The sequence below is a fragment of the Cryptomeria japonica genome, chromosome 9 (genome assembly GCF_030272615.1).
Source record: "Cryptomeria japonica chromosome 9, Sugi_1.0, whole genome shotgun sequence".
In the NCBI taxonomy this organism is placed as follows: domain Eukaryota; kingdom Viridiplantae; phylum Streptophyta; class Pinopsida; order Cupressales; family Cupressaceae; genus Cryptomeria; species Cryptomeria japonica.
This window is the reverse complement of record NC_081413.1, coordinates 696961317-696989106: the sequence shown is the minus strand read 5'-3', so window position 1 is coordinate 696989106 and position 27790 is coordinate 696961317. Positions and strand designations below refer to the sequence as shown.

General features: G+C 38.8%; 1 protein-coding gene across 2 annotated transcripts in view; it reads left to right on the top strand.

Moving 5' to 3' along the window:
* Positions 1 to 27790, top strand: part of LOC131073942 (ALBINO3-like protein 3, mitochondrial) — a 244326-nt gene that overhangs the window by 81578 nt on the left and 134958 nt on the right. For both annotated transcript variants that reach the window (XM_058010465.2, XM_058010466.2), the window contains 2 exons: positions 7581 to 7640; positions 7904 to 7969. In XM_058010465.2, coding sequence (XP_057866448.2) covers positions 7581 to 7640; positions 7904 to 7969 — 126 coding nt within the window. The remainder of the gene's footprint in view (positions 1 to 7580; positions 7641 to 7903; positions 7970 to 27790) is intronic.

Here is a 27790-nt window from a genome sequence, read left to right as displayed (position 1 = left end):
CCTTGTGTAGTCAATTGAAATCATTCGGCTTGAGCTTAACTTCAATTGTCGCTTCTTCATTGACATGCATCAACCTGATGGTGTCTATGCCTGTAGTGATGATTTGAACATCATAAAGCTTTCCTCCGAAGATCGCACTAACCTTGTGGAGATGGTCCTGGGATGTCAAAACAAGACTTAGTTAGAATTTCATCAAAGGTCATTCATTGCTCTTGCATTCTTAGTGTCAGAATTAGATCCTTTCCTCGCCCTCATCCTTTTTTCTTTTTTCAAAATCTAGACTAGTGAAATCCTGTGTTCCAGTAATATTCAAAGCAAATCAGACGTTTAGGTCGTCAAGTGTAAGTCCCCTTGTGATTCCAGCAAAATCACATCATATCATAGAGAGCTTATCCACGAGTAGAGAACCTACATACAAGAACCTTGGAGTTGCCTCGACTGATCCTTTTTTGCGATATCTTCAGCAGTCGGGAAACTTTGCTCTAGAGAGGATAAGGTACCTTTAGGTATTTTATTTTGTGTTCGTATGTGCATAAAAAACACGTGAACAGAAACTCAATCCATTGCTGGATCAATGGATTCAATCCATTTTGAATTACAAAATGAGTAAAATCAAGCCAAAGTGCTGCCAACTAGTCTGAAAATGAGTAGTTTCAGATTGTTGAACTTACAAAACACATTCTCCAACCTTATCAACCGTGCAAGAGAGGGTACTTATAGCTTTTGCCACGTGTGGAGTCATCCTAGGGCGTTGGACAATCCCTAACTCCATTTCTAACCGTTTTAGGACAAAAGTTGTCATGACAACTTTTTGCAATTTTTGGTCTTCCCAACCTATGAGACCTATTCTAAGTCATTGCACATGACTTTTAAAATATTTCTAAGACTAATGTAACCCTCCCTAATGCCTATACCAAATTTTGACACTTTTGACCATCAAGAAGGTCAACTACCTACTCAAACCCACCACTTACACAAAAATGCAAACCTAAGAAGAATGAATTCAACCTAGGCATACATTGACTCAAAACACTAACTCTTGGACCCTCCTGGAGTCTTTATTCACTACTGACTTGGCTAGGGTTAGTACAAGCCAAAATTGAGAAAACTAAATAGTCTAAGTCCTAGGTGCTCCTGCACCAATGAGCTTGCGCATGGAAGAGCCTCAAACTCCCATCCTTAGTTTTCTTGGAAACCTTCAAACTCCCGTTATTCAGTCTCCTTTTCCACAGGTTTGACAACCCTTGAAGAACAACAAAACAATGAGAAAATATCAAGTCAATAATTTGGGAAATGGTACCAAAACCATCTAAATAACCTCCATACTCAAAACTCACAACCAAGAGGGAAGTTTCCTTTCATTTCCAAGAATGTAACTTTCCCTCCACTTGTCTTCCACCTCCCATCTTTCTCGGTTATAATTTGCGACTTGCCCATTGTTAGTTTTTAGCAATCAAATTAGCAGTATAGAACAGAAAATCAGAATGCATAACACACATGTACCTTGGGAAAACCCAACAACCAAAGATCTCAGATCTTATTAGATTAGATATAGCAATAGATTACAATACTGCCCTTCTAGGGCATACAAATAAGTTATCTGAATCATAGTTCAGGTCAGACTTGAACAATCACTCAGATTGTTGATTGCAGATCATGTGAGGGAGTTTGCTTGCCCTAGAACAGATGTAGGACAACTTGAAGTAGGTTCAATAGTGTTGGAGCAGGTTCAACAGCCTTGGGGCAAGCTCGAGAGACCTAGGAGCAGGTTCGACAGACCTAGTAGCAAGTTCAACATACCTAGGAAGATATTCGCTAGTTAGAAGACAATTTCGCTGACTGAAAGAGTCAGATTCCCTGATAATAGAAGATCAAATTCTCTGCTTATCTGTGCAGACCACAATTTCATAATTCGTATATGTAGCAGAGTTGTGACGCTTGACTTGGATATATTTGTGACCTCAAGTCGCTCCCCTTTTATATGCCTTCAAACACTTGAAGATCTAGGTTGGCTTTGGAGAGATTGGTGCCAAGTTACATAATTTAAATTGCAAATTACATAGGTCTTGCCCCAAGTTACAAGTTACACATTCAATAGGTCTTGACCTATTGAATTACAAGTTACATTAACCCATATGCCCAGTTAGGGCCACACGTTACATGAAGTCCTTTATATGTTACAATTATAGGAATTCAGTTTAACCGCTCAAAAAGGGCCCAATACAAAGGCAAATTGCTAAGGCCGAAGGCCTATTAGTAATTTGGTTGACTCGGTCGGCCCACCCAAGGGATCCGACCTAGCTTTACATCAACACTCCCTCTTAGCTAGGGAGGATTCCTTCTGAATGATCATGTCACAGTGACTACCGACATGGCTACTCCCACAAATGAAACACATGATATGTACATAGCTACTCCTAGAGGGTGAATAAACTCATCATGGAATTTCTTCTTCCATGATACCCACCATGCCTACTCGCAGAGGGTGAAACAGGGCTCTATCCTCAGACTTCTCCAAGAGAAGAATGCAACATCACCATGCCTACTTCAGAGGGTGGAACGAGGGCTTTCACCTCAACCTTCTCCCGAAAGATTGCCTTAACCGAGGGCTTTCACCTTAATCTTCTCCCGAAAGATTGCCTTAACCGAGGGATTTCACCTCAATCTTCTCCTAGAAGGTTGCCTTAATCAAGGATGTGGCTTCCTTTGAAGTTGAAACAACAAACAAGCTCCTTCTGAAGCTGAAAACAACAATCTCCCTCTGAAGCTGATGAGCTTCCTCTGAAGCTCCTTCTGACATTTTCTTACCTTTTAGAAAAGGAAGTCTTCATTTGACTTTGGTTCCTTCTGAGGAGTTCCTATGCCAACTTCTGCAGAGGAAGCAAGAGAAGTCCCAATTTTGCAATCCCGAGCAAAATGACCAAACTTATTACACTTAAAGCACTGGATGTGAGATAAGTCCTTCCTTTTTGATTTAGGAGCAAAATCAGAACCTCTGTCTCTATCCCACTTTCTTCCTTTACCTTTCTCCATATGCGAAGCAAGAACTTGATTTTCCACATCATAATAATCACGCTGAAGTCCTCTTGCAATTAGCCGTGACTCTTTTTGTAAGCAATCTGTCCTCAAGCGATCAAATTGTGGAAGTCCAATCCTTGCGCTGATTCCTTGAATGAATGCTTCCCAAGATGATGGAAGACCATTGAGAGCCAACATGGATAGGTCGCTATCTTCAACTACTTTCCCAATGGAAGAGAGCTGATCCTTCAGATTATAAATCCTCTTGAAGTATGCAACTACACATTCTCCTTTTTCCATCTTGATGTGGTGAAGCTGTTGCTTCAATGATAGGATGCGACTAGTGTTGTTCTCATACATCTTCTCCATGGTGTTGAACATTTCTTTTGCTGTCTTTAGCTTGGCGATGAGAGGCACGATATGATCCTTGACGGAATCCACTATTATCCGTTGAGCTTGAAAGTTTTCCTTTCTCCAAGCTTCCTTTTCTTCTTCAGCCGAGAGCTCTAAAGACGCTTTGCTGATGGACTTAGAGAGATCATTCAATGCCATCATGATTCTGAATTTCCATGAAGTGAAATTGGATGCACCATCCAATCTATCTTCAGCTCTAATGTATGATGCCATGTTGACTGAAGAATGGAAGGATAAATTGAGGATGAAGGCTTCTGATAATCTGATCATAGTTAGTACGAACCAAGCTCTAATACCATGTTAGTTTTTAGCAATCAAATTAGCAGTATAGAACAGATAATCAGAATGCAAAGTAAATCATATGCATAACACACATGTACCCTGGGAAAACCTCCCTCTTGGAGGAAAAACCCAACAAACAAAGATCTCAGATCTAATTAGATTAGATATAGCAACATATTACAATACTGCCCTTCTAGGGCATAGAAAGAACTTATCTGAATCACAGTTCAGGTCAGACTTGAACAATCGCCCAGATTGTTGATTGCAGATCACGTGAGGGAGTTCGCTTGCCCTAGAACAGATGTAGCATAGCGTGAAGTAGGTTCAGCAGTGTTGGAGCAGGTTCGACAGCCTTGGGGCAGGCTCGACAGACCTAGGAGTAGGTTCGACAGGCCTAGGAAGATGTTCACCCAGTTAGAAGACAATTTCGCTGACTGAAAGAGCCAGATTCACTGATAATAGAAGATCAGATTCATTGCTTATCTTGTGCAGACCACAATTACATAATTCGCATATGTAGCAGAGATGTGACTCTTGGATTGGATATATTTGTTACCTCAAATCGCTCCCCTTTTATATGCCTTCAAACACTTGAAGATCTAGGTTGGCTTTGGAGAGATTGGTGCCAAGTTACATAATTTAAATTGCAAATTACATAGGTCTTGCCCCAAGTTACAAGTTACACATTCAATAGGTCCTGACCTATTGAATTACAAGTTACATTAACCCATACGCCCAATTACTGCCACATGTTACATGAAGTCCTTTACATGTTACAATTGTAGGAATTTACTTTACCCGCTTAAATAGGGCCCAATACAAAGGCGAATTGCTAAGGCCGAAGGCCCATTAGTAATTCGGTTGACTAGGTTGGCCCACCCAAGGGATCCGACCTAGCTATACATCAACACCCATGCTGTCAAGAATTGCCAATTGCAAGTTAACATTCTAAATTGTACTTTCCATTTTCTCAGTCCATAATTTGCCTCCAAAATATTTAAATATTATTTATTAATCCAACATTAAATCTTATTGTATTATTTAACCATAAAGGATAATGTTTTCCGATTAATTCACAGGTTCTGATTTACTATTTCTAGATAATCACACTTACTATAAATAGTAAGAACTATTTTTGGAATGGGGACATGACATCTATGTCCACACCGATGGAAACTAACTTGAAGAAATTGAGGGAAGCTGCAGCTAGTTCAGATCTTGTGGATCCTACTATGTACAGACAGTTGATTGGATCCTTGATGTATCTTGTCAGCACTAGATCAAATATTTGTTATGCAGTGAGTGCATTGAGTCAGTTCATGTGTGAACCGAGACAGATACATCTAGTTGCAGCCAAGCATATCTTGAGATACTTGCGTGGCACAATTGGATATGGTTTGAAATACTCTTCCAGTGTGGACCTGAATTTAGAAGGCTGTTCTGATTATGATTGGGCAGGGACTGTTACTGATCGAAAGAGCACCTCTATTTGTTGCTTCAGTTTGGGATTTGCTATGATTTCCTGGTGTAGCAGTAAGCAGTCTTCAGTGGCACTGAACATCGCAAAGGCATAATACATTGCAGCATGTGTGGCAACTCGTGAAATAGTGTGGCTTCGAAAGCTCCTTGCAGGATTTTTTGGACAATCGTTGGAACCTACTACCATTCATTGTGATAACCAAAGTTGTGTGAAGCTTTCAGTCAATCCAGTGTTCCATGATAGAACAAAGCATGTTGATATTCAGTACCACTAAATCAAAGATATGGTACAAAGGAATGTTGTTAAGTTGAGATACATTTGTATTGAGGAGCAGACGACTGACATTCTCACCAAGCCTCTTGCCAAAGTGAAGTTTGTGCATTTTCGAGACAAGCTTGGACTTGTGGAGAATGAAGCCCTTGCTGAGAGGGAGTCTCAGTATCAGTGATTAATTGATATGTATTATAATGCATTCTTCTCTATGAGAGAGAAGTTTAAGGTGCAAGCCCTTGTTAGTGCATTCTTCTTTGTGAGAGAAGTTTGAGGTGCAAGCCCTTGTTAATGCATTCTTCTTTGTGAGAGAAGTTTGAGGTGTAAACCCTTGTTCCATCCTCTGCGAGTAGGTATGGTGGATGTCATGTGAGAGACTCCATGACTTGGCACTTGTGTTTATTCACCCTCTGGGAGTAGCCATGGTGAATGTCATGTTGAGATGACGACATCACATTGAGTGACTTCGTGATGATCACTTGTGTTCACTTACATTTCCATACATGGGAGTAGCCATGATGGACCTAGCCTCTAGGATTAGCCATGGTGGATGTCACTACGTGACTCATATATCGAGAAGAATTCCTCCCTAGCTAAGAGGGAGTGTTGATGTTTATAGCGTTGGTCAGCATTCTTCTCTAAACCGACAGTGCAAAAGCTAAATGTCTAATTGGCCTTCCAGCCTTAGACATTTCAGGAGATCGATTTAATTCACTCTTGCCGATTTTATATTTAATATTATAACTAAATGCTACCCTGCCATGCTTAATGAAAGGCCAGGTTAATCATAACTTAACAGATGATTAAGAAGTGTCTCTTAGCATTAATCGGTTCTTAATAAAGATGTGTTGATAGAGAGCCGACTTTCCAAGAAGACGTGTTGGTTGGCGTCACCTTGTGTATGGGTATGTAGTATCATTCCTTCTCTCCTTCAAGGCATCGAATCAACAAGCAAGCAGATCGTATCTCTTCTGCAGTTCATATTCTTCTACAGCAGATCGGCATCTCTCCTTCACTTTCAGGTAGATCGTACAAATACCATCTTCTTCAAGATTGGGTTCTATCTCCAGCAGTTTGATATCTCCTACAGCTAATTGTGATTCTGATATAATGCAGATCAAACCTATATTTATTGCTTGATTCTAGAGTGAATCTTCTTGTTGTATAGCTTCAAAGTGTGAAGCATTTGTAAAGACATTTTGTTAATACATTACAAGACATTTGTTGCTGGGTTTTTCACCTTCAGAAGGAAGGTTTTCCTAGGGTACATCCTGTGTTATTGTGCTTGAATTATTGCTTATCTAATCTGATCGTAAAACTTAACATATAGTAATTTCAATTTTGTAGGGTTAATAAAATATCAAAAAGGACATTACAAAAGGCTGAAAAGTGGGGTTCTGATTAGTTTTCGAAGAATTCATCTTAGAGTGGTTATGTAAGATGCCTTTTGCACAACTAGCCATAGATAGCTCCCTGAAACCAATGGATGTGTTCATGGACACCATTGACCATGCGAAAAATCAGCAGCAACTAACTCTACGAATAATGGTTGGAGAGAAGACTCTGCTCAGAAGCATATCAATATCATACCATACTAACTGGGTGGAACTAGTTTTTTGGATCAACTGGCTTAAAAATGCAAAAGGATTGCCAGAGATTAGTAGCTCATATTTATTAAATTGAGCTACAAGAAGATATTTCTTATTAGTTTGACTAGCATCATCATAACATAAGTCAGTAGATTCAGCTTTATTCTAATTAATGGTGACAAGTTTACAATATTCTCTGAGTTCCTATGTGTTAGTGTTGATTGTAATCATTGCTTGTGATAGGCAGGTTTTAAAGCATATTTCTTTGTGATGGACCTTTAGACCTCTACCAGGTTTGAGGAACATACTAGTTTTTGATGTGCATGCAATTTAATGCACTATTTGAATCATGAAAAAAAATATTTGCCATGTAAGGGGGTGTGATTCATAATATTTTCTTCAATATTGTTTTTAGGATTATTTCTGTGTTTTATGTCTTAGGGAATTCTTTGACACGAGTTTTTCTTGTATGACCGACATTTGACATTTTGCTTGTATTTTGTTGTTTCTGTTTCACTTTGTTCTAGCTATCATTGGCAGTGTTGAAAGTTGTAAATATTTCTGGATCATTCCGTGTCATCAGAAAGGTAATCATTTCACCCTCAACTCTTTTTATGTACTGTTCTTCTTCAGTGGTTTTGATTCTTTAATGCATCGTATTTTCCACTTTAGTACATGTTTACGTATATGATCTCTTATTGCGAGGACTATGTTGTGCTCCTTTCAAATAGCTAAGCAAAAGAAGATATGATGTGTAAACTCTTTCTATGCTTTGAGATTGTCTATTTGTTCTCTATGACATGCAGCTTTTATCCTTAAGATATTTACTTAAGTTCTATTTTTATTGCAGTCGTACAAGTCATATTTGCAGGGTTTGACAGTGCTAGGCTTCATACTTGGGTTCTTTATGCCAAAAGTAAGAATTTTAATTTATCATTGTCATCATTTACAAGTATTTTGTAAGAAGGTTTGTTGGTCCAATCCATGTTAAGCTCAGTCTCACCGTAAATTAGAGAACACATGCCTCCTAAATATAGGTAAAATGGTGTTGTTTTAGTCTAGTTGAGAGAAACTCTAATTGTTAGTCAAGAGAAGCAAGAAGACTGCAGGGAATATAATCTTGAATATGTGCATTGAGAAATAGGAACAGATACAAATGCACAAATTTTCGCAGCAAATATTGAAAATTTCTAATTTGAATATAATTACATACTGTAGGTTCTCTTTTGGGAAACAATAAATGATCAACACTCATAGTTGCTAATGAAATGTGTGCACTAGCATGTATACCTAATTAACAGATCTATTTGTTTTTAAATGTAAGTAGCCCCGTTTTCACTTGTGTTCCACAAACTTTTGGAATGGGGAGAGGAATGAATGCAAGGATGGGTTTTAGGAACAATAGACTATACCCTAGGAATGATTCAAAGAGATCCATTTTCGCTAGGGAGTGAACGAATAGACACACCTATATTGGGAACTGGCGGGGGGTGGTGAATCAGTATAAGACAACTTTTACTTATTAAAACATGAGCAATCACAACGAGGCAATCGAAAACAACCACACAAATAAGAGACCCAAGATTTTACATGGAAACCCTTTTGGGAGAAAACCATGACATAGTTGCTTGGATATACCGTCCAAATCCAGCTTCAGTAAAATTATATCTTCTTTACAAAGCTCTCTAGGCACCAGCTCATAGGAGACACCAATCCCGTACAACTAGGTGTTGTCCTCATTTTTGAATTTTCAAAAATGTGACAACCTTTACAAATTTTTGCTTAAAATGTGTCATTTTTGTCTCCAAGGCACATTTTACGATGTGCAAAACTCACATTTGTTAGTGTCAAATCATCAAGGGGTGTCTTTGCCATCATTGTCCAAGTTTTGGTAAGTTGTGTCATATAATAGGTGGCTATTAATATAATATACTATTGTTAATACAATAAGTTGTTAATATAATATAATATTGTTAATACAATATTATGGTGATAATGTAAATAATATTGTTAATTCAATACAAGTAATATGACACAAGAAGAGGAATACAAAAGGAAGCCACGACAGATGAGAAAGGGAAAAATGAATAATATAATGCCTATAAATATAGATATTGATATAATAATAAATATTAATATAATAATTATAATTATTATAATATCTTGTAGAAACTACTCCGTAGTAATACAAAATAATTCATATAACTAGTAATTAATAAGTATGAAAATGATTTATAAATGAATCAGAATAAGATTAATTATCTAGTATGGTAAATTAGCAAGTAATTGATAGACTAGAAAAAGATAGAATATCACAGATTTGATTCATGTTAAGATAGACCTGTCCCTTAATCAAGTTAGTTTAAGCTATAAGTACATAGAAATAGATTAATTATGGTTAAAATGGGTCTAAACCTAGTAGGGGACATTACAAGTTCACTCTGTGTCCCTTGGAAGGACGGGCTTCAAAACAGATCACTCCAAGGTACATTCTAAGGACAAGACCTACAAGAAGCATTTGGTCTAAGATGATGCAAGTTAAGTGAAGGAACTCGCTCCATGCCTTTGATGAGGATTTCTCTCTAAGACCTTAGTAAGGATGAGACCCAAAGTGCAGTTCGCTCACCGTCCTTGGTAAGGATAGGGCATGATAGATGAAATTCTCTCTATGATCCTTCTAAGCACAAGACCTAAATGACAAGATTTGGCAATTAGCCTTATGACTTATACAAGGACATGAATCTCATCACTTCCTTTTACCTCATCTTAGGTTTGAACCTTAAGTTTTCCAACTTCTCCATATGAAAGCATCATCAATTCGGACCCCTAAGAACATCTATAGAAGAAATTCACTCTGTGACCTTCGGAAGGACGGGACCTAAAACAAAAGCTTGCTCCAAGGCCTAAGCAAGGACAAGACTTAGAGGTTTCGCTCTAGGTACTAGGTAAGGTACATGACTTGCTGGAAGAATTTAGCTTTAATCTTGAGGTAAAGGACGGGTCTTAAGGCAAGTGTTCTCTAGAAAAGGACATGACCCTATGTAGACACTTCGTTCATTCTCTTTCCAGCTGAATTGATGAATTCTCTAGCTACTCAAGAAATTTTATCCCTTCAATGCAAAGATTAATAGCAAAGACCCTAAGACAATGTAGGACTGAGCAAAAAGAGCTAACCTTAGAAAGCGAAAAGTGGGGTCCCCATTTGCAATGGGGCGATGTGTGAATACCTCACAACACACATGAACAACACTTTCAGCAAATCAAGAAAGGACTCAAGTCACAAAAATGACATCAACCAATCTCCCACAAACGACGCAAAACCCTCTCCCAAATCTTCACAAAACTCTCACCAAAACCCCTTCAATTCAATGCAAATATTGCTCTCAAATGCCACACACAATTCTCCTCTCAAACTCCAAATTTTTCCAGCAATAATTCAAGAACTCTCCAGCATCCGCACACAACAAAAACATGTTATTTCTAGCACAAAATAATTGCCCCAAAATGGGAGTTGGTGTTTGTATGAGAAACAACCAAATTTCCAAACCAATCACAACTAATAGCGTTAATAACATAACCAAACTCATATAATCATAAACATAGAATATATTATCTCACTTATAATATTTTATGCATATCAATATTCATTTGCCACCAATAAAGTCAAATAATTCCTCCTAGAAAGTAGGAAGGAAAATAGGGAAAATAGTTACCTTAATTATTTGATCCGACTTACTCAAAACACACACATAAGTAATACAAGAATAATATTATTATAACTCACACCTATCTTATATAAATATCATTTAATTAATTTAGTAAATCAATATTCATAACAATTAACCTAATACAATAATAAATCTCAAATAAATTAAATAAATTAAAATATAATAAAAGGAAACAAAACACAACTATATACATATAAATGCAAAGGGAGACATTATAATAATTGCACCTAAACTTATAAAATAGATATTTAATTTATAAATTAATATTAATAATATTTATCCATATACTAAAATAAATCGTTAATAATTCAAATTAAATAAAATAGAATTAAAGGGATAAGGCACAATTACTCGCATAGCGATCCTCATGACCGCATGATTAAACCAAAAGTAAAACAATCAAGACAAGGGTCAAAACCAAGACACGGACTAGGGTTGGGTGTGGTAGGGCCTTAGTATCACCTCTGATCAACTATGATTGGGAAATGAGGCACGTTCAAACCTGTGGGACCAAGTGGAGTCGGTGCCTAGTACTTGCACTCCTGCACAACATCATCCAGGAACAAACATGTACATACGCACATATATATTATAGTCATCAAGTCAACATAGTCAGGTGAAAGAGAATTATAACATCACATCCTTCTCACGATGAGTGATGTGATATCATCAATTACACACTTGCAGAAGTAAACCCTAACATCATCTAGTAGCCCTAAATCTAGAATCATCATCATAAATACCATACTGCATCCACTAATATTTAGAAGTATCTTTAAATAAGAAAGAGAAAAGCATGAAACAAGAAGTATCAAGACATGAGAAGAGTCCATCAACGTCTATCATAACCATCATAGAGTATAATCTTGGAGGGGCACTACATTGCTTTAGCAATGGCCCACTAAAGTCTCTACCTGTTGGGGCCTAAAACCCCTCTCTTGCAATTATAAATGCATTAACCAAACCTTCCCAATATGCGTTGTTCGCCGCATTGAAAGGTAAGTTATTGTAATACCAAAAGTTTGCTACTGCTATCCTTGCCTACTTATGTTTCTCTCTATTCCATTCTGTACCTTCAAGTGAAGGTTGTGCTTTTGAAACATTGCATGGAACAAAGTAATTAGGATTTGATCTAAGAGGAAAGCTCATCTTCTCCTATGGAAGAAGACGATTGTTTTTCTTCTCATGATGCATCCGTTTTGGATGAAGGCAGTACTAGTCACTGCAATGAGAACAATAGTTCAAATGACGTTTGGACTCGAGTTTGATGGTAGCTGTGCTACAAATGGATCCGGGGCTGGTGTAGTTCTTATATCTCCTAAGGGAGAGATCTTCCCTTACTCTTTCAAGTTGCAATTTGCTAATACTAACAATACGGCTGAATATGAGTCGCTTTTGTTAGGGATGAGCGTTGCATTGAAAAGAGGAATAAAAAATCTTCATGCCCAGGGTGATGCAGAATTAATTGTTTGTCAAGTGAGAAATATATATCAAACTAAGAATGATAGACTCAAGCATTACCACAATTTGGTGTGGGAAAATATTGAAGATTTTGATTCTTTTAATATCTCAGTTGTTCCTCGTGAGTATAATGATCGGGCTGATTCCCTTACTGTTTCAGCTACTTTGTTGGTTCCTCATCTTCACTTTGGTTAGGATAAATATATCATTGAGTTAATATGCAGACCTAGCGTGCCTGACAATTGGGATCATTGGCACATCTTCAATGATGTCAAGCAGATCAATAATTTCTTGCAAGCTGAAGATGGTTTCAACAATTTGTATTTTGAAGGGAGTAATTCTTCTTCTTCTTCTTCTTCATCGGATTCAATGTTAGAAACCTCATCTGAGTCAGATGAAGAAATTCTTCAGCTGAAAAGAAACAAGATTCCTAAGGGTTTGGTTTCACTTGAGAAGCTTTTTGATAAACATGATCGTTATATTAAGAAGCGACAACAAGAAAATTCTATATTTTCAATGGGTTATGAGAAATATAATATTGGTTTAGATGAAGATCCAAAGTTTGTCAACATTGGTAATAACTGCACTTTGGATGAAAGAGATCAGTTTATTCAGCTTTTGCGCCAATACCGTGATGTTTTGGCATATTCATATGATGATCTAAAATCCTTTCAACCCAAGGAAGTGCAACATGACATTCCCCTCAAGCTTGGTGCAAAACCTTTCAGACAGAAGCAGCGCCAGTACAATCCAAAAATTTTAGGTACCATTCTTTCTGAAATTCAAAAAATGCTTGATGCTCGGATTATCTTTCCCATCCATCATTCAACATGGTTGGCAACTATAGTGCCGGTGCATAAGAAGAATGGAGAAATACGTATCTGCGTTGACTTCAGAAATCTTAATCAATTGTCCCTCAAGGACAATTATCCATTGCCAATCATGGATCAAGTTTTACAAACGGTGACATGTTCCGAGATGCTATCTATGTTAGATGGATTTTCAGGATACAATCAGATTGAGGTTAGTGAACCTGATCAACATAAGACTGCAGTTACTACTCCATGGGGTACATTTGCCTACCGTAGAATGCCTTTCGGGTTGATCAATGCAGGGGCAACTTTCCAACGAGCTATGGACTTGGCTTTCCGTGGTATTGTGGGAAGATATGTTGTAGTGTATCTTGATGATCTTACTGTTTTTTCTAAAGATCGTGAGAATCATCTTTTTCACTTACAAGATGTCGCAAGCATGGCATCTTTCTTAATCCCAAGAAGTCAATATTTGGGGTAACTGAGGGAAAACTTCTTGGTCATATTGTTTCTAAGGAGGGGATAAAATTGATCCTGAGAGGGTTAAATCTATTCAGAATCTCCCTTTGTCGTCTAACAAGACTGCTGTTCATTCCTTCTTTGGTAGGGTAAATTTTCTGCGAAGATTCATTCCTGACTTTGCAGAAAAGACTTGTCATATTGTGGATATGATGAAAGGAAAGACTGCTTTCCATTGGAATGCACAAGGCAAATCTGCATTCAATGAAATCAAGGATGCAATTGCTAATGCACCTGTGTTGGTATGTCCCAACTACACCAAGGAATTCATCATGTATGGTTATGCTTCCGAGTATACTATGTCGGCTATTCTGATGCAGAAAAACTCAGAAGGGATTGAATCTCCTATTGCTTTCATGAGTTGTCCTTTAAAGTCTCATGGACTCAAGTATTCCTCTATTGAGAAGAATGCCTATGCGGTTGTTAAAGCAGTCAAGAACTTCCGTTTTTACATCTTGAATTGTCATACCGTTGTGTTAGTTCCTGATACATCAGTCAAGTCAATCTTAACACAACAAGAGTTTGGCACAAAAAGAGGGAATTGGATTGCCAAAATCCAAGAGTATGATTTGGAGATCAAGCCTACAAAGCTTGTTTGAGGAAGAGGACTCTGTTAGCTGATGGCAGAAGGTATTCTAGAGGAGTGAGAGTTGGATGATCTGAAAATCTTCCCAAGGTGCTGTTTGTCAGTACTACTGATGAATGGTACTCTAATATCGCATTTTTCTTGACTTATGGTGAATGTCCACAACATTTGTCATTCAAGGAGAAAAGAAGTATCAAGTTGAAAGCTGCGAACTTTGTATTATGGGATACTGGTTTGTACAAAAGAGCAATTGATGGTACTTTCCTCCGTTGTGTTGATAGAGCACAACAAACCAAATTACTGGAATCTTTTCATGACAAGGCTTGTGGTGGTCATTTTTCTGCACCAGTGACTAGTCACAAAATTTTGAGAGCTAAGTATTATCGGCCTACGCTCTTTCAAGATGCTTTTTGATGGGTGCATAAGTGTGTACATTGTTAGTAGTTTGTGGGCAAACAGAAGCTTGCAACATTTCCATTAAAGCTGGTTATTGTTGAAGAGCCTTTCCGGCAATGGGGCATTGATTTCATTGGTGTGATCAATCCTTCTTCAAGTGCAAGTGATTCGTATGTCCTTACTGCTACAGATTATTTTACCAAGTGGGTGGAAGCAATACCGGTAAAGAACGCTACTTCTGAGATAGTATGCAGATTCCTCAAGGAGAATATTATTTCTAGATTTGGTGTTCCATTCAAAATCGTGACTGATAATGCAGCCACCTTTTCTTCCTCTGAAATTTCACAATTTTTCTTTGAATATAGTATATTGTTAACTCATTCATCCGATTATTATCCCCAAGGTAATGGTTAGGCGGAATCTAGTAACAAAAATTTGATTACTATTATTCGCAAGCTTGTGGAGGAAAATCAAAGGACCTGGCATAAGGCTCTTTTTGATGGTTGATGGGCGGACAAAATTACACCCAAAAGGGCTATTGGTATGTCACCATTTCAGCTTCTTTATGGGATCAATGCAGAAATACCCATTACTTTGGAACTTCTTGCTCTTAAGTTGGCTAAAGCAATTGAGGATCAAACCTATGAGAATACTTTAGACAAAAGGATCATGTATCTTTCTCAGCTGGAAGAACAAAGATCACAAGTAGTGGACCGAATTGCTTAGCATCAGTAACAAGTCAAAGTTCTTTTTGATAAGAAGGCAAAGCAAAGAGGATTCCAAGTTGGTGATCGTGTCTTGCTTTGGGATAAGCGAAGGGAACCGAAAGGTTTACATGGTAAATTTGATTCTCTTTGGCGAGGACCCTTCACTATTCATCGTGTTGCTGGAGAAGATAGTTTTATCTTGGCTTATCATGATGGTACACCATTTGCGCTGCCTTATAATGGTCAGCATTTAGCATTTGAAGCATTACTTTGAATGAAGATTCGAGGTAACTTCTTGTAAATAATGTCTTTTTCTTGTTTGTTTTTTGTCTTTTGTTTGTTTGTTTTTGCTTTGTTTGACTTTGGCATCTAATGGATAAGGGAAGGCACTTAGAGTTCTGGATTCTTTTCTTTCACAATCTTGAAGGATAAATGAAAGAATTTCCCAGTCAGAGCCAGTTGTTGTTTTCATTTTTGAAAACAAAAATAAAGGACCATTACATGAAATTTTTGTGAAAAAATGAAAATTTTTACTCTATGGCATGCTTCCCGAGGCATAATTTCGACTAATCCTTGGACTGGCTTAATCCTCAGTCCATCCTCAAACTACGTTTCGAATTTCGTCGCATTCTGGATTCGTTTTCTCTGTCTTTCCTTCAATTTCGTGTTTTTTATCCCTGACTGCAGGTGGAGAATTTTCCTTGAACTGCAAGTTTTAATGATTTCCATTGTTTTGGTCTTTGTAGGGAAGTTTTTAGCTTGTTACATGTGCACTTTATTGAAAAATAAAAACTTGTAATTTGCTTTAAATTTCCCCTTTATTGTTTTTATTGTTTTTTGGCTTTTTCAATCAAAATAGGGATTTTTTGGTTAAGTTACAAGTAAACTTGTAGTTCTTTCGAAAAACCCCTACTTTAATGATTTTTACATGTAATAGGGATTTTAAATCCCTATTACATGTGTGCAAGTAAATTATAACTTGTTGTAGGGGTTTTATTTCCCCTTTACAAGTGATTTTAAACTTGCATCTCTCTCAAAAAATCCCGATTTTGCCTTGAAAATGAAAAAGTGACAATTTTAAACTTGCACTTTGTCTCCAAAAACCCGATTTTGCTTATAAAGTGCTTTTTTGACATTTTAAACTTGCTATTTGGTCAAAAAATCCCGATTTTGCTTAACATGTTGAAAAAGTGAAATTTTAAACTTGTTATATCATCCAAAAAACCCAATTTTCATTGTTTTATGTATTTCGAACTTGCACTTTCTTCCAAAAAACCCGAATTGCAAGGAAAACCGTTTTTGAGGATTTTTAGTAAAATTTTGTGGAGAATTTGTTGGAGGAGGAAGGCGTTTAGGATTCCTTCCTATTTCCATGCATTTTCAAACACCTTTCACGCCACATGGAGGTTAAGATTGCTGGTTTTTAGCTTTACAACAACAACCACGTTTTTTAAAAAAACCACCTTTTTTGCCATTTGGAATGCTACGAATCAGCAATGTTATGAATCGTTTTTGCTTGGAATGATAAAGCGTTGAAGGTTGAAGGAGATTCAAATATCTTTCATGCCATTTCCCTTGCATTTGCTGCCACGTTTTTCTACATAAGGCGTTTTTGCAAAAACGTGGTTAGCGTTTGGCATTGTGGATTCTCTCTATTTATTGGTTTTTCTTCTTCATTCCAAGATTGATTGCATTTTTGAGAAGCATTTTCAGTTTTATTCAAGGTATGTTTTCCTTTCTTTCTTGTTTCATTTTATTATTTTCTTGTTTTCTTAGTTTTCCTTCCTAGTTGTAATTTTGTAAATATGTTGTTCTTCCCCCAAAAATCGGTTTTTCTGAGAGAGATTTTCCCCTTGATATGCAATTTTTGAATTGCATTGTTGTTCCCCATTTTCCCTCTTTACTTGTATTCAAGATTTTAACTCCCGATTACAAGTTGGCTTGAATTTTTTGTTCTTCCCTTACGGTTAAAGAATTTAACCATTTTTGGTTAAAACTCCAAGTTGAAAAGATGTGAAATACCCCCCCCCTTTCAAAATCGGGTTTTAAAAACCGGATTACATGTTGAAAAGTTCTTCCCATTTTCATGAAAATGACACTCCCGGATTTTCCCATTTCTATCCATTCATGTTTCCCATATCCGTACTTTCCATTTTCGTCATTTTCCGCAAGTCAAATTCTCATTTTCCATCCATTTCTCCATTTGCAAATTTATAAGTGTACTTATATCCGGGTTTTAAAAATCCGATTGCATGTATGTTCTTTCCAACTTGTATACTTGCAAAAATTTTCCCAAGATCCGAAATTGGTCAAAGTCAAGTTTTTCCCATTTCCATATATTTCCCCTCTTTCTCTCACAAAATCGTGAGGTTCAAGAATCGAAGTTTTTCCCATTTGAAGAAGGAAGAATGTTATTTGCAGCTGACTATGATGTTGCCTTAATACTTTTAAGTCTTCATCACAGTATTCCAGGTTTTCAATCAATGTCAGATTTCTCGTCATCTCCAGTTCCAAAAAAGATGAAGTACAAATATGACAAGTATCAGAACGAGGTTGCACCTTCCCAAGTTTCTTCCCCTTTGGATCGTATCAGAGACACAGAAATAGGGCATGTGGATATGTCAGAGTTTGTCAAGAGGGTTGAAGATCCACAAGATAACAATATGCAGCGGCTGTTGGACAACCATATCCATCATGCATCTTCTTTCCCGGTGGCTGCCCTAGAACCTGAATTTGTTCTCGCTTGCGCCCATCATTTTGACAAGGAGACAAGAGTCATAAAAAATGATGATGGTGAGGCAATAATCCGCCTTGACGCAGACACAATCGAGGTCTTCAGAATACCTCCCACACCTGTTTACATGGAAATCTCCAAAGAAAGTGCAACTGAGTATTATGTGAAGAGAGAAAAAGATTGTAAGCGGCATATCACAGGTGGATCCAAGAGCCATGAGCCTCCTTCTAAAGGTGGGCTAAGCTGTACCGCTGTGATTTCAAATGGGAAATAGGAGACACCATAACCATTCTCAGCAGGATAATGGGCCTTGAGCATTCTAATGTTTTTGAGCCCTGGATGTACCAGTTCATCATGTTCATAAGGCAGTGTCATCATATATCATGGGGAGAAGTCATCAGCGATGCCTTGTGTGAACAACTTGCAGCAGTCCCTTCCACGATGACTTTCTACATGAACTCATATTTGGTATACTTGGCAGCATCGATTAGACACTTCCCAGGTCTTTCTACCAAGGGTGATCGCTCACTTATACCAGTTTGGGAATATTATGATCAGTTGCCTTTGAGACCCAACAGACTGCATCTCTGAAGAGTTCAAGATGCATTCTTTGGTTATTTCATGTGTCAGTTTGACAAAACTCTGAGGAACAAAATGGTATCAGATGAGGCATGGGAAAGGGTGTGCGAATATGGATGTTTGTTTCTACAGTTCCCCACTTTCACCTATATGAGAATTGGATGCTATAGTGGTCAGCCATATATGCTTCCTAGATACCCAACTTATAGGATCATTCTTATGGTGTTGGGAAGATAGATCATGGTTGTCCACACTCATCAGTTTGCTAGACACAAGGCTGGAATGGGGATCTCTACCACAAACCCATTGTAAATTGGCCGGTATTTTCTTGTCAGATCTATTAAGGCTAAGGCCATGGAAACTGAAATGCAAAAAATTAAGCTCAAAAGGTTTAAACCTAGAGCTGATTTTGATTATAGGGGTATGAAGGAGAAGATCAAGAAATCCTTTGTGCACGTGCATCGCATTGAAGACATCTGGGTAGATCTCCGCACAGAGGTCGAGGTTCTAAAGATGGATTACTGTAGGCACTGTTGAGCAAATTGTTGATTTGAACTTGGTGGATATCCCACAAGGGATGATTGACGATGGGCATGTACTTAATCCTGAATACATTTCACGGAGGGTTGAGGAAGCTCCACTTCCTTTGATCCAATGGTCACACAAAGAGTGCATACCCATCCTTGAGAGATTTCAGCCTAACTTGGCTAACACTAACGTATGGCTGAAAAGTAATGCTGTTAGACTTATAAAAATCAAGGTTGGAAAAGAAGATGATTCTACGGGGCCTCTTGGACGTAAGTCTGAGATTCAGGTTGACAACAAGGTGCATCGTCTTCGGGCACAAGGATCAAGTTGCGAGTTAGTCGGGCAGTAGTGCTTCTTCCTGAGGAAACGACAGTTCGTGGGAAGGAAAAATCACGATTTCATGTTCAGGTGGTTGATCTAGATAATTCAGAAGAGGGGCAGCAATCTGATGATGCTCCTAAGTCTCCAGTTTTAGACTCGCCTAATGAGATCATTCCCCTAGTTTCCATTGAGACGCCTCTTTCTCCTCCTGATTTGCTTGTGGAGGAATCTCCTCAGAATGTCATTCCCATTTCAGCATACGAGCCACCTCCTGATCATCAACAAGAGTGTGTTGGATGTTCCTGAGGATATTCCTACTTGCATCCAGTTGTCAGAAATTGATACTTCCATTTTTGATTTTGAAGAGTTTATGAGGCAATCTACATGCCCATTGGTAATTGAGCAAACCGTGGTCGCTGTCCAAACAAATATTCCTCCCAGGATGACCAGGGTGATTCAAACAGAAACTGCTTCTCCTTTGCCTACAACTGCTACTGAAGGGGAGTTGATGACTTTACCTCCATGGCTCAGCTCTTTTACTCCGAAAAGGAAGAAGCAAGAAATCTCACCTGATGCCTTTGATTATCAACAACTAAAACAGTCCAGATCCAAAGTTGCTAAGAAGGCCAAGACTATCTCCAGAGTAACTGTTGACAGCAACAAGATGAAGGTAGCTGAAATTGTAGAACCCATTGCAGGTAAGCCACTTGAAGAAATGTTAGCTGGTGATTATATGGTTACAAGGATAGAGTTGGGAAAACAAACGCATGAGGTCATTAAACATGATGCTCAGTTTTCCATAGCTTCGTTGGTACAAAGGTGTGATGAACTTCTAGCAAAGAAAGACAAGCTAGAAGAGGAAAACCGACAACTTATGGCAGCCGTTCATAGAATCACAAAACTTGCTGCTGAAGGGAGTAACTCCATAGGTTCTTCTGGTTCCCAAGAATCAATTCTTGAAGTGGAAAGGGCTGCTCAGAAGGTACAAGCACTGGATTCCTGGGTTGATCAGCTTCATGATCTATGTGCACAGGTGATAAAAGACATTTTTCAGGTGATGTTTAAGTTGGAAACCATTGAGGAAAAACTGGATCAAACTTTTGATACTTTCAAAAAGAATCTGGAAAGTGTTGAAGAAAGTTTGACAATTTGGTGTACCATGCCTCAACAGCAGCTGAGTGATCTATAGGAGCATGCCGTCATCTCTTCCAGGGTCATGTACTTGGATTTTGAAGAGCTTCTGGAAAACAAGGCCCTTGTTCTTAAATCCCTCATTGAGGAGATCGGTGATGCAACGAGATTCCAGGGTGAAGTTTTCCGAGATATTGTCTCACATTGTGAAAGGGCCTCTTGCAACATATTAGGTCAGGATGGAGAGCTGATTCTAGAAGAAGTTCTTGCTGATTTACAAATGAGGATTCATAATGAATGGAGGAGCGAACAATTCTCGGCCGCTTCAATTCAAATATTGATGAAACACCAAGCCTTTTTGCATGAAATCCAGTCCATCCTAGATAAAAACAACTTTGTGCTCATCCGATGTCATGACACCATTGTGAAGACTATGGTTGTTGCGAAGAACACCCATGAACCAAATCCCGAGGAACTACAAATAAGCATCCAAAAATTAAAGGATTCGTGTCTTCACGTGCTTCAACTTAAGTGTTTTTCAACACTTGTTGTATTTTTCCACTTTTGTAATCTTTAGTTGTAGTTTTCCTTTCGACAAGTTACATGTAAAAGTATTTTTTGTAAAATGCAAGTTAATTCATTTACTTGCACTTTTGTAATTACATGTAAGGCAACTACAAGTTGTGTTCAGTTAGGATTGTAGTTGGAATAAGTCTTTGTTAGTTATTGAAGTCTTAGTTAGTTATTGAATAAGTCTTGGTGGTTGAGAGAATTTCTCAAGTTAGTCGGGATCCTCCCAACTTTTTCTCATGACTTCTCTTCTATAAATACTTGAGGGGGTCTATTGTAATTTTTTATCTTTCTGGAAAGCAAGCAAAAACTCTGTCAAATTTGTAGCAAAGAAGTCTTTGAGCTTTTATGTGTAAATTGAAAGATTGAAAGGAAGAGAAGAAAATTACTCAAGCTTTGAGTCTTTGTGCTACATTCTTGAGTTGGTGTTCCATATTTCCTTCTTTGCAAGTGTTTCTTTGAGAGCTTAATCGAATTTGATTTGCAGTCTTTGAGGTGCAGGTATTGAAGATTAAATTAGTTAAAGTAGAAGTTTTATTTGAAAAAGCTGTAAGACTTTGTTCTTACACTTGTTCTTAAACAGAATTTAGAAGTCGATTTTGTGTGAAATAGCTGTGAGTCTTTGAGCTTACACTACTTCTCATTGTTTTAGTAAGAAAAAGAATAAGATATTTCAGTCTTTGAGCTTTTAGGAAACTTTATTTCCTTTCTCTCATTTCATTTCGAAAGTTGTTACTGCTGTTTTATTTCAAATTGCTATCACTTTTCTGTGAAGAGAAAAGGATATTGTCTTTCTTGAAAGAAGAAGAAAGATTGCTGTCCCATCCTATTTTATTTTTAAAGTTGTAGTTAGATAGGGGGAGCCTTCCCTTAATTAGGAGAGTTTTACTCACATACTGTGGTTCAAACCACAATTTTATATATTTCCCCAAGTGTACAAAATTTTCAACCAACAAAAAGAATAAGATATTCCAGTCTTTGAGTTGTTATAACTTGTCCTTTATAGCATTAGTATAGAAAAGGGTAGATAGGACTTCACATAATGAAGTCTTTGAGCTTGATATTGCTGTCCCGTCCTGAAGGAAGTGACAGAAGTCTTTGCGCTTTCAGGAAACTTCATTTCCTTTTTCTCATTTCATTTTGAAAGTGGTTACTGCTGTTTAGATCAAATCGCTATCCTTTTCTGTGAGGAGAGAAGGATATTGTCTTTCTTGAAAGAAGAAGAAAGATTGCTGTCCCATCCTATTTTATTTTCAAAGTTGTAGTTAGATAGGGGGAGCCTTCCCTTAATTAGAAGAGCTTTACTCACACGCTGTGGTTGAAACCACAATTTTGTATATTTCCCCAAGTGTACAAAATTTTCAACCAACAGCGAGTCTTGGTGAGTCCAAGGCGAGTCCTTTTAAAGTCCGTAAACTATGGTGATGCAGAAGCATCCCTTGTTCTTGGCAATCTTGCATCACCCAAAAACATTTACATTCCAGTTTATTTTCTTGTTTTGTTCTTTGTTCAGTTCGGTTTGCAGTTTCAGCATTTCATTCTACGTTTTGCCACATTTGTTCACTGGATCTTGTGGAATTTGATTTTGCTTGCGGACATGTTCATTTACCTTATCGTAGGTCCGCGGGTCATTTGGATCTTTTTCCGGCAGGTTATCGCTTCTTGAATATTGGACAATTTTCTGATTGGAGCACTGGATCCCCGTGGACCTATTTGCTAATGGAGAATCTTGCGGATCATTTCCGTAGCTTGCGGAGCTTAATTTCGTATCCGCTAATGTTCCTTGGTTCGTGGCCTACTTTTCCCCTAGGTCCGCACATCATTCCATGTTTTTGGAGGAATTATTTTGGCGGAGGTGGACATAGTTGTTCTACACGTTACGACTTCTTCATCGGCAATTGTTTTCATCTTGGGCCGACGTGGATCACCCTAGAGCTTCGAATATCATATAAATCGATGTAACTAAGCATATGGTAGATAGTTAGGACATGGAAGAATAATCAAAAGATTAGGAGATCCAGAGTTGGCTCGCAGTCTTGCTTGAGACCGGATACTATATTTTGAGCATGTTGTAATCAGGCCTGTGTGTCGAATTTGAAAGCCCGCATGCTGCCAGTCAATTTGTATTTGAATTCTGTTTAGTCCTAAATGTATGGTTGGTGAATGAACAGATAACACAGTATTTTCCACACGTATTAAATATTCATGTAACAGAACACTCATACATCACAGCATAAATGACAATGATACTAGTTAGACCAGAAGAGTTATATCTTTATTCCAGTGTCCCGAATGTCCATACATAATCCCCCCTGCGGAGGTTCCAACCAAACAATATAAAGACCCGACGGTAGGTCAAGTTGCCAACTGTCACCAATTCCCAACTACCTGGCGGGAACCTCTCGGCGACAACATAAACATAAACACAACATAACACACTTATAAATATTATTCTTACTAACATACGTTATTTACCCCTAACATTAGCCCCCTTGAAAATGTAGTCGTCTTCTAGACGACTTGTTGGTATTTGTTTTACCATCTACCAAACATTAGGATAGGATACCCGAAGGTATTCTATCCTCTCCTGAAAAATCACTACTGATTCCAAGATCTATATGTGCGAACAAGCGACTTTAGTGGAATAACTTCTTGGGTAGTGTATGCTGAAATTTTCAAGGGGGACTTATGTTTGACAAGTATTCTTTTGAACTGCTGAACTTAGATGGATTTAGGAATTTAGGCTCTTCTTTTTTTTGGGGGGATTTTCTGGGATTTAGACTTTCAAAAGAAAGGGAAAAAGAGATAGGGTTCAGGAAGGCTAATCTGATCCTACGAATTCTGGAGACGGTATCAACTGGATGCTTTCGAGAAACCAAACCTTGCTTCGCCACACTAGGGACAACTACACAAGGCCGGTGCAATCTTCAATGGGTTGTGCTTATGATCGAGATGTTGGGATGCACAGGGGATGGGCTCAGACTAACTTTGCACGGTAGAATGGAAATCATCCATTTACCAAAAGTATGAGCAGAAATACACCATCAATTGATACTTATCAAATCCTTCATTCAAATTAACAACAATGAAAGCAAATCTAAATTATTTCTAACTAAGTGTTGAGGCAATTGAAACCATGCAAATCATTCAAATAATAGAGATTACAAAGCAGCGCACATGCAATATATTATCTGGAAATGACCTTAAGCAACAATACATCAAAAACCTCACCCTTTTCAAACGAGAGGAGGCAACCTTATATAGTTTCTCAAAAATAAATGAATGGCCGAGATCAAACAGTGATCAAGGGCCAAGATTGAAAGTCCCAAACCCTAATTAGGGTTTCCCGAAATACTATCAGTTCAAGCAAATGAAAGAGTGACAAGTGGCACAGCTGCTAATTTTACTGAGGTGAGTGGCCACTTTCCTCTTTCAGAGATTCAACGTATCTAGACACCATGAGCTTGACCTCCTCCATGGTGACACTTGGCAAACCGCCAATTTGGAAGTTGACGAGATCCACATCGTCGGCGCATGTAGCAAGGATGCCTTCCCACTCCACTGCTTGGGTGAGGAAGTTGTAATCGATGGAGAGGAAGTTTGCAATCTTAGAAAGATCGCCTTTGTCAATCATCCGTGAATCTCAGAAGAAGCTTGTCTGAATCCTGGCTCTCAGGTTCTCTGCTTGTAAATGCTTCTCCCTTAGGCTTTCCTTTTGCCAGATCTATGACGCCACCCGGAATACCTTGCCCAGGATCTCTCTAACCCTTGCCTCTGTCTCAAAACACTTGGTCTTGAATTTCTTCAGAACCTCATTCTGAGTGACCAGAGCATAGTACCACGTGTCGAAGTCGTACTTGTCTTCTGTCTGTATGATGCCTGCATCCACTAAGCTCTTCTTTGACATGCCTCGGATAACTTTCAGGTGAGGGAGTATTTCATTTTGAATTTCATCCACTTCTTCCCAATTGGATGATAGATCCTGGATATGATCAATCAACAAAGAAGTTGCCACATGTGCTGATACTAAGTTTTCTACTAGGGTGTCAGCACGTATCACAGCGTCTGAAATCCATTCCTTTTCTTGAGTGTATGATCCCTTCATCTCATCATAGTCCTTCATTGATCCTTGCTGAAGAGGTTGTGGTGGAGTAGTTGGGACTTCATGGTTGAGCGGGCTGGTAAGGTGAAGAACATACTTCCTCCACTACTAGTTCTCTTCTTCCACTTTCTTTCTCTTTTCTTTCTCATGAGCCAACCTTGTCTTTAGAACATTACAGGAGTCGTCAAAATATTGGATCTCCTGGTCCTGGGTAGGCTTACCCATCTCTATGGTGGTGATCTTGTAGTCATCTGCGGTGACATTGTCCCTAGGCTTCCCTTCTTTGGGCACTGCTATTTGGACTGTCCTGAATCCGACACTATCTCTTTGGATCAAGGAGAACTTCCTGGCTGGTTTGGGCGGTTTAGCTGCGGCGGGTTCATTCACCTTCTCCAGGAATGCTACGGTAACCTCCTCGGTTGAGTGGACATCCTTGGGAACCTTGGCCTTTATCCTTGCTCTGAGCCAATCAGGAATGGTTGATTGTTCTACAGTGTTCCGATCAAACTCATCGTCTGCTTCTCCTGAGTTCGCTGGTATGCCATCCAAGAAAATTATAGGGGCTTCATCCTGCCCCCTGTCTGGAGTTCGGAAGACCTTCTCAACCACCTCCTCAACTGGCTGGGAAAGCACTCTTACTTCATCACCACTCATATAGATGTTCATCTTGTTCCCCAATTGTACTCTGATCAGGTGCAATGGAAGTAGCGCTTAGGATGGAGTGACTTTCGCAGGATTCTCTTCTCTCAACTACAGCCCTTTTCCCTGTGCACTTTGTGGAGCTTCCACCCAACTCCTTTCTCTTTTGAGGTCCAACGCTTTCCGGATTCCGAGCATCACCGACAGAGGTACAAGGGTGGATGGACAGAGTATCATCCACTCCCATTAATTCATAAGTTAGAACCATAGCTTTGGCCTTCAATTTTTTTGTCTTTTCATATGCCCACCACCTTGAGTACTCAACCACTGACCTCATGAGGTCTGCTAGATCTGATTTTTCTCCCTCTGTCCAATCTATCAAGACTAAAGGTTCATTCTTCATCTTCTCAAAACCCGGCTGCTGAAGTTCTAGGCTTTCTTCCACCTGATCGGCAACTTTGAACACTTCCATTGCTCTCACCATACTTAAAGGAATTCTTGACCAGAACCTCTTCCGGATCTCGAAACTATCGGCTGCATTAGCCGAGTAGTCTTCCAGATCCAGTCTGTGCTCAAACGTTGTCCCTTCAATCTTCTTTATCCTATGGAATGGATCAAAATCTTTTCTTGCCTTGTATTGGTAAAAGGGATACTAGGCCTGTTCTTTCTCAGCGGTAGCTGTAGCTTGTGATGATGGAAATGTTTCCAGCCCATTACCAATTGTAAGTGAGGATGTCCCTGCCTTCTTTTGCTTATCCCTTTGAATCACTATATACTCCTCCAATTGTCTCACAACCTCGAGCAACACCACTCAGTTGGTACTGTAAGCTGGAAGCTTGTATGGAGGACCAGAGAATCCCTGAATTCAGAGGTAAGTGAACTTTGGATATTGGATGTACCAACACCCGAATCGACCGATGAAGTCCATAGACTCTTGAGAGAGCCTTTGGTGCAGGCCACCTTGAAGGGTCCGGGTAATGTGCATCAGGAAGGCATCATTTACCCTTTTCAAATGGAACTTCTCCTCCATATGGAGCTGGGGATAGCAATCATATACCGGAAATTGGTTCTCCTTGTTCCCAACTTCTCCTCTACAAGTGAGACCTCTATACCTGTAGGTCCTGGCTAAAGAATAGAACAAGTAAGAACTCATGAAGAAAGTCCTATTCGCCTCCAGATTCCTTAGCTGGCTGTCTAAACTGTCTCTGATCATACGGGCCTAGTCTATCATTTTTACTCCATTGATTATTTCATTAATGAAATAATACATGCAGGGTTGGAATGGAGCTCCCTGAGGATTTCCTATTATTCTATTGAGCAAGACAATCATGTCCCCAATGTCCTCCTTGAAGTATGCTCGCACTAGGCTTTTTCTCTGGAGTGTAGAGGCGCTCTTCCTCGGCTTGTCTAGCCAGGAATGATTAACTATGGCATCATATTCTTCTAGGTGATCATGGTACAGACTGTCAGCTTCGTCCTTGGTCATATATACTGTGTGGTGGTACTCCAGGATCCTGAAGGCCTCTTTGATGGCCTCATCGCTGACATTCACCAACACTCTTCCATCAGGTGCAACAATATCCTTACTGATGGGGTTGTAGTGTTTGGCACATTCAACTACTAGTTCATTGCATTGCATGGTGGGGAGGAAGCCGGTAGCGTGCACGATACCACTCTTCATCATTTTTCGCGCAATGGTGGTGGGCACAAGGTTGTGCAGACCAAACATTCGCTTCTTAAACTCCCTCAGATTGATGTGTTCGAGGTTGGTGTCGCTGATGTTCTTCCACTTGGAAGTCATCCTTGACTCTGGAGGAGCATCTTTATCTCCATCTTTTCAAATTTTATCTCCATCTTTTCAAAATTTTGGCGGACTTTGCCAACCTCTCCAAGGTATGGTGGACTTTGGCTAGAACTCCTTCAT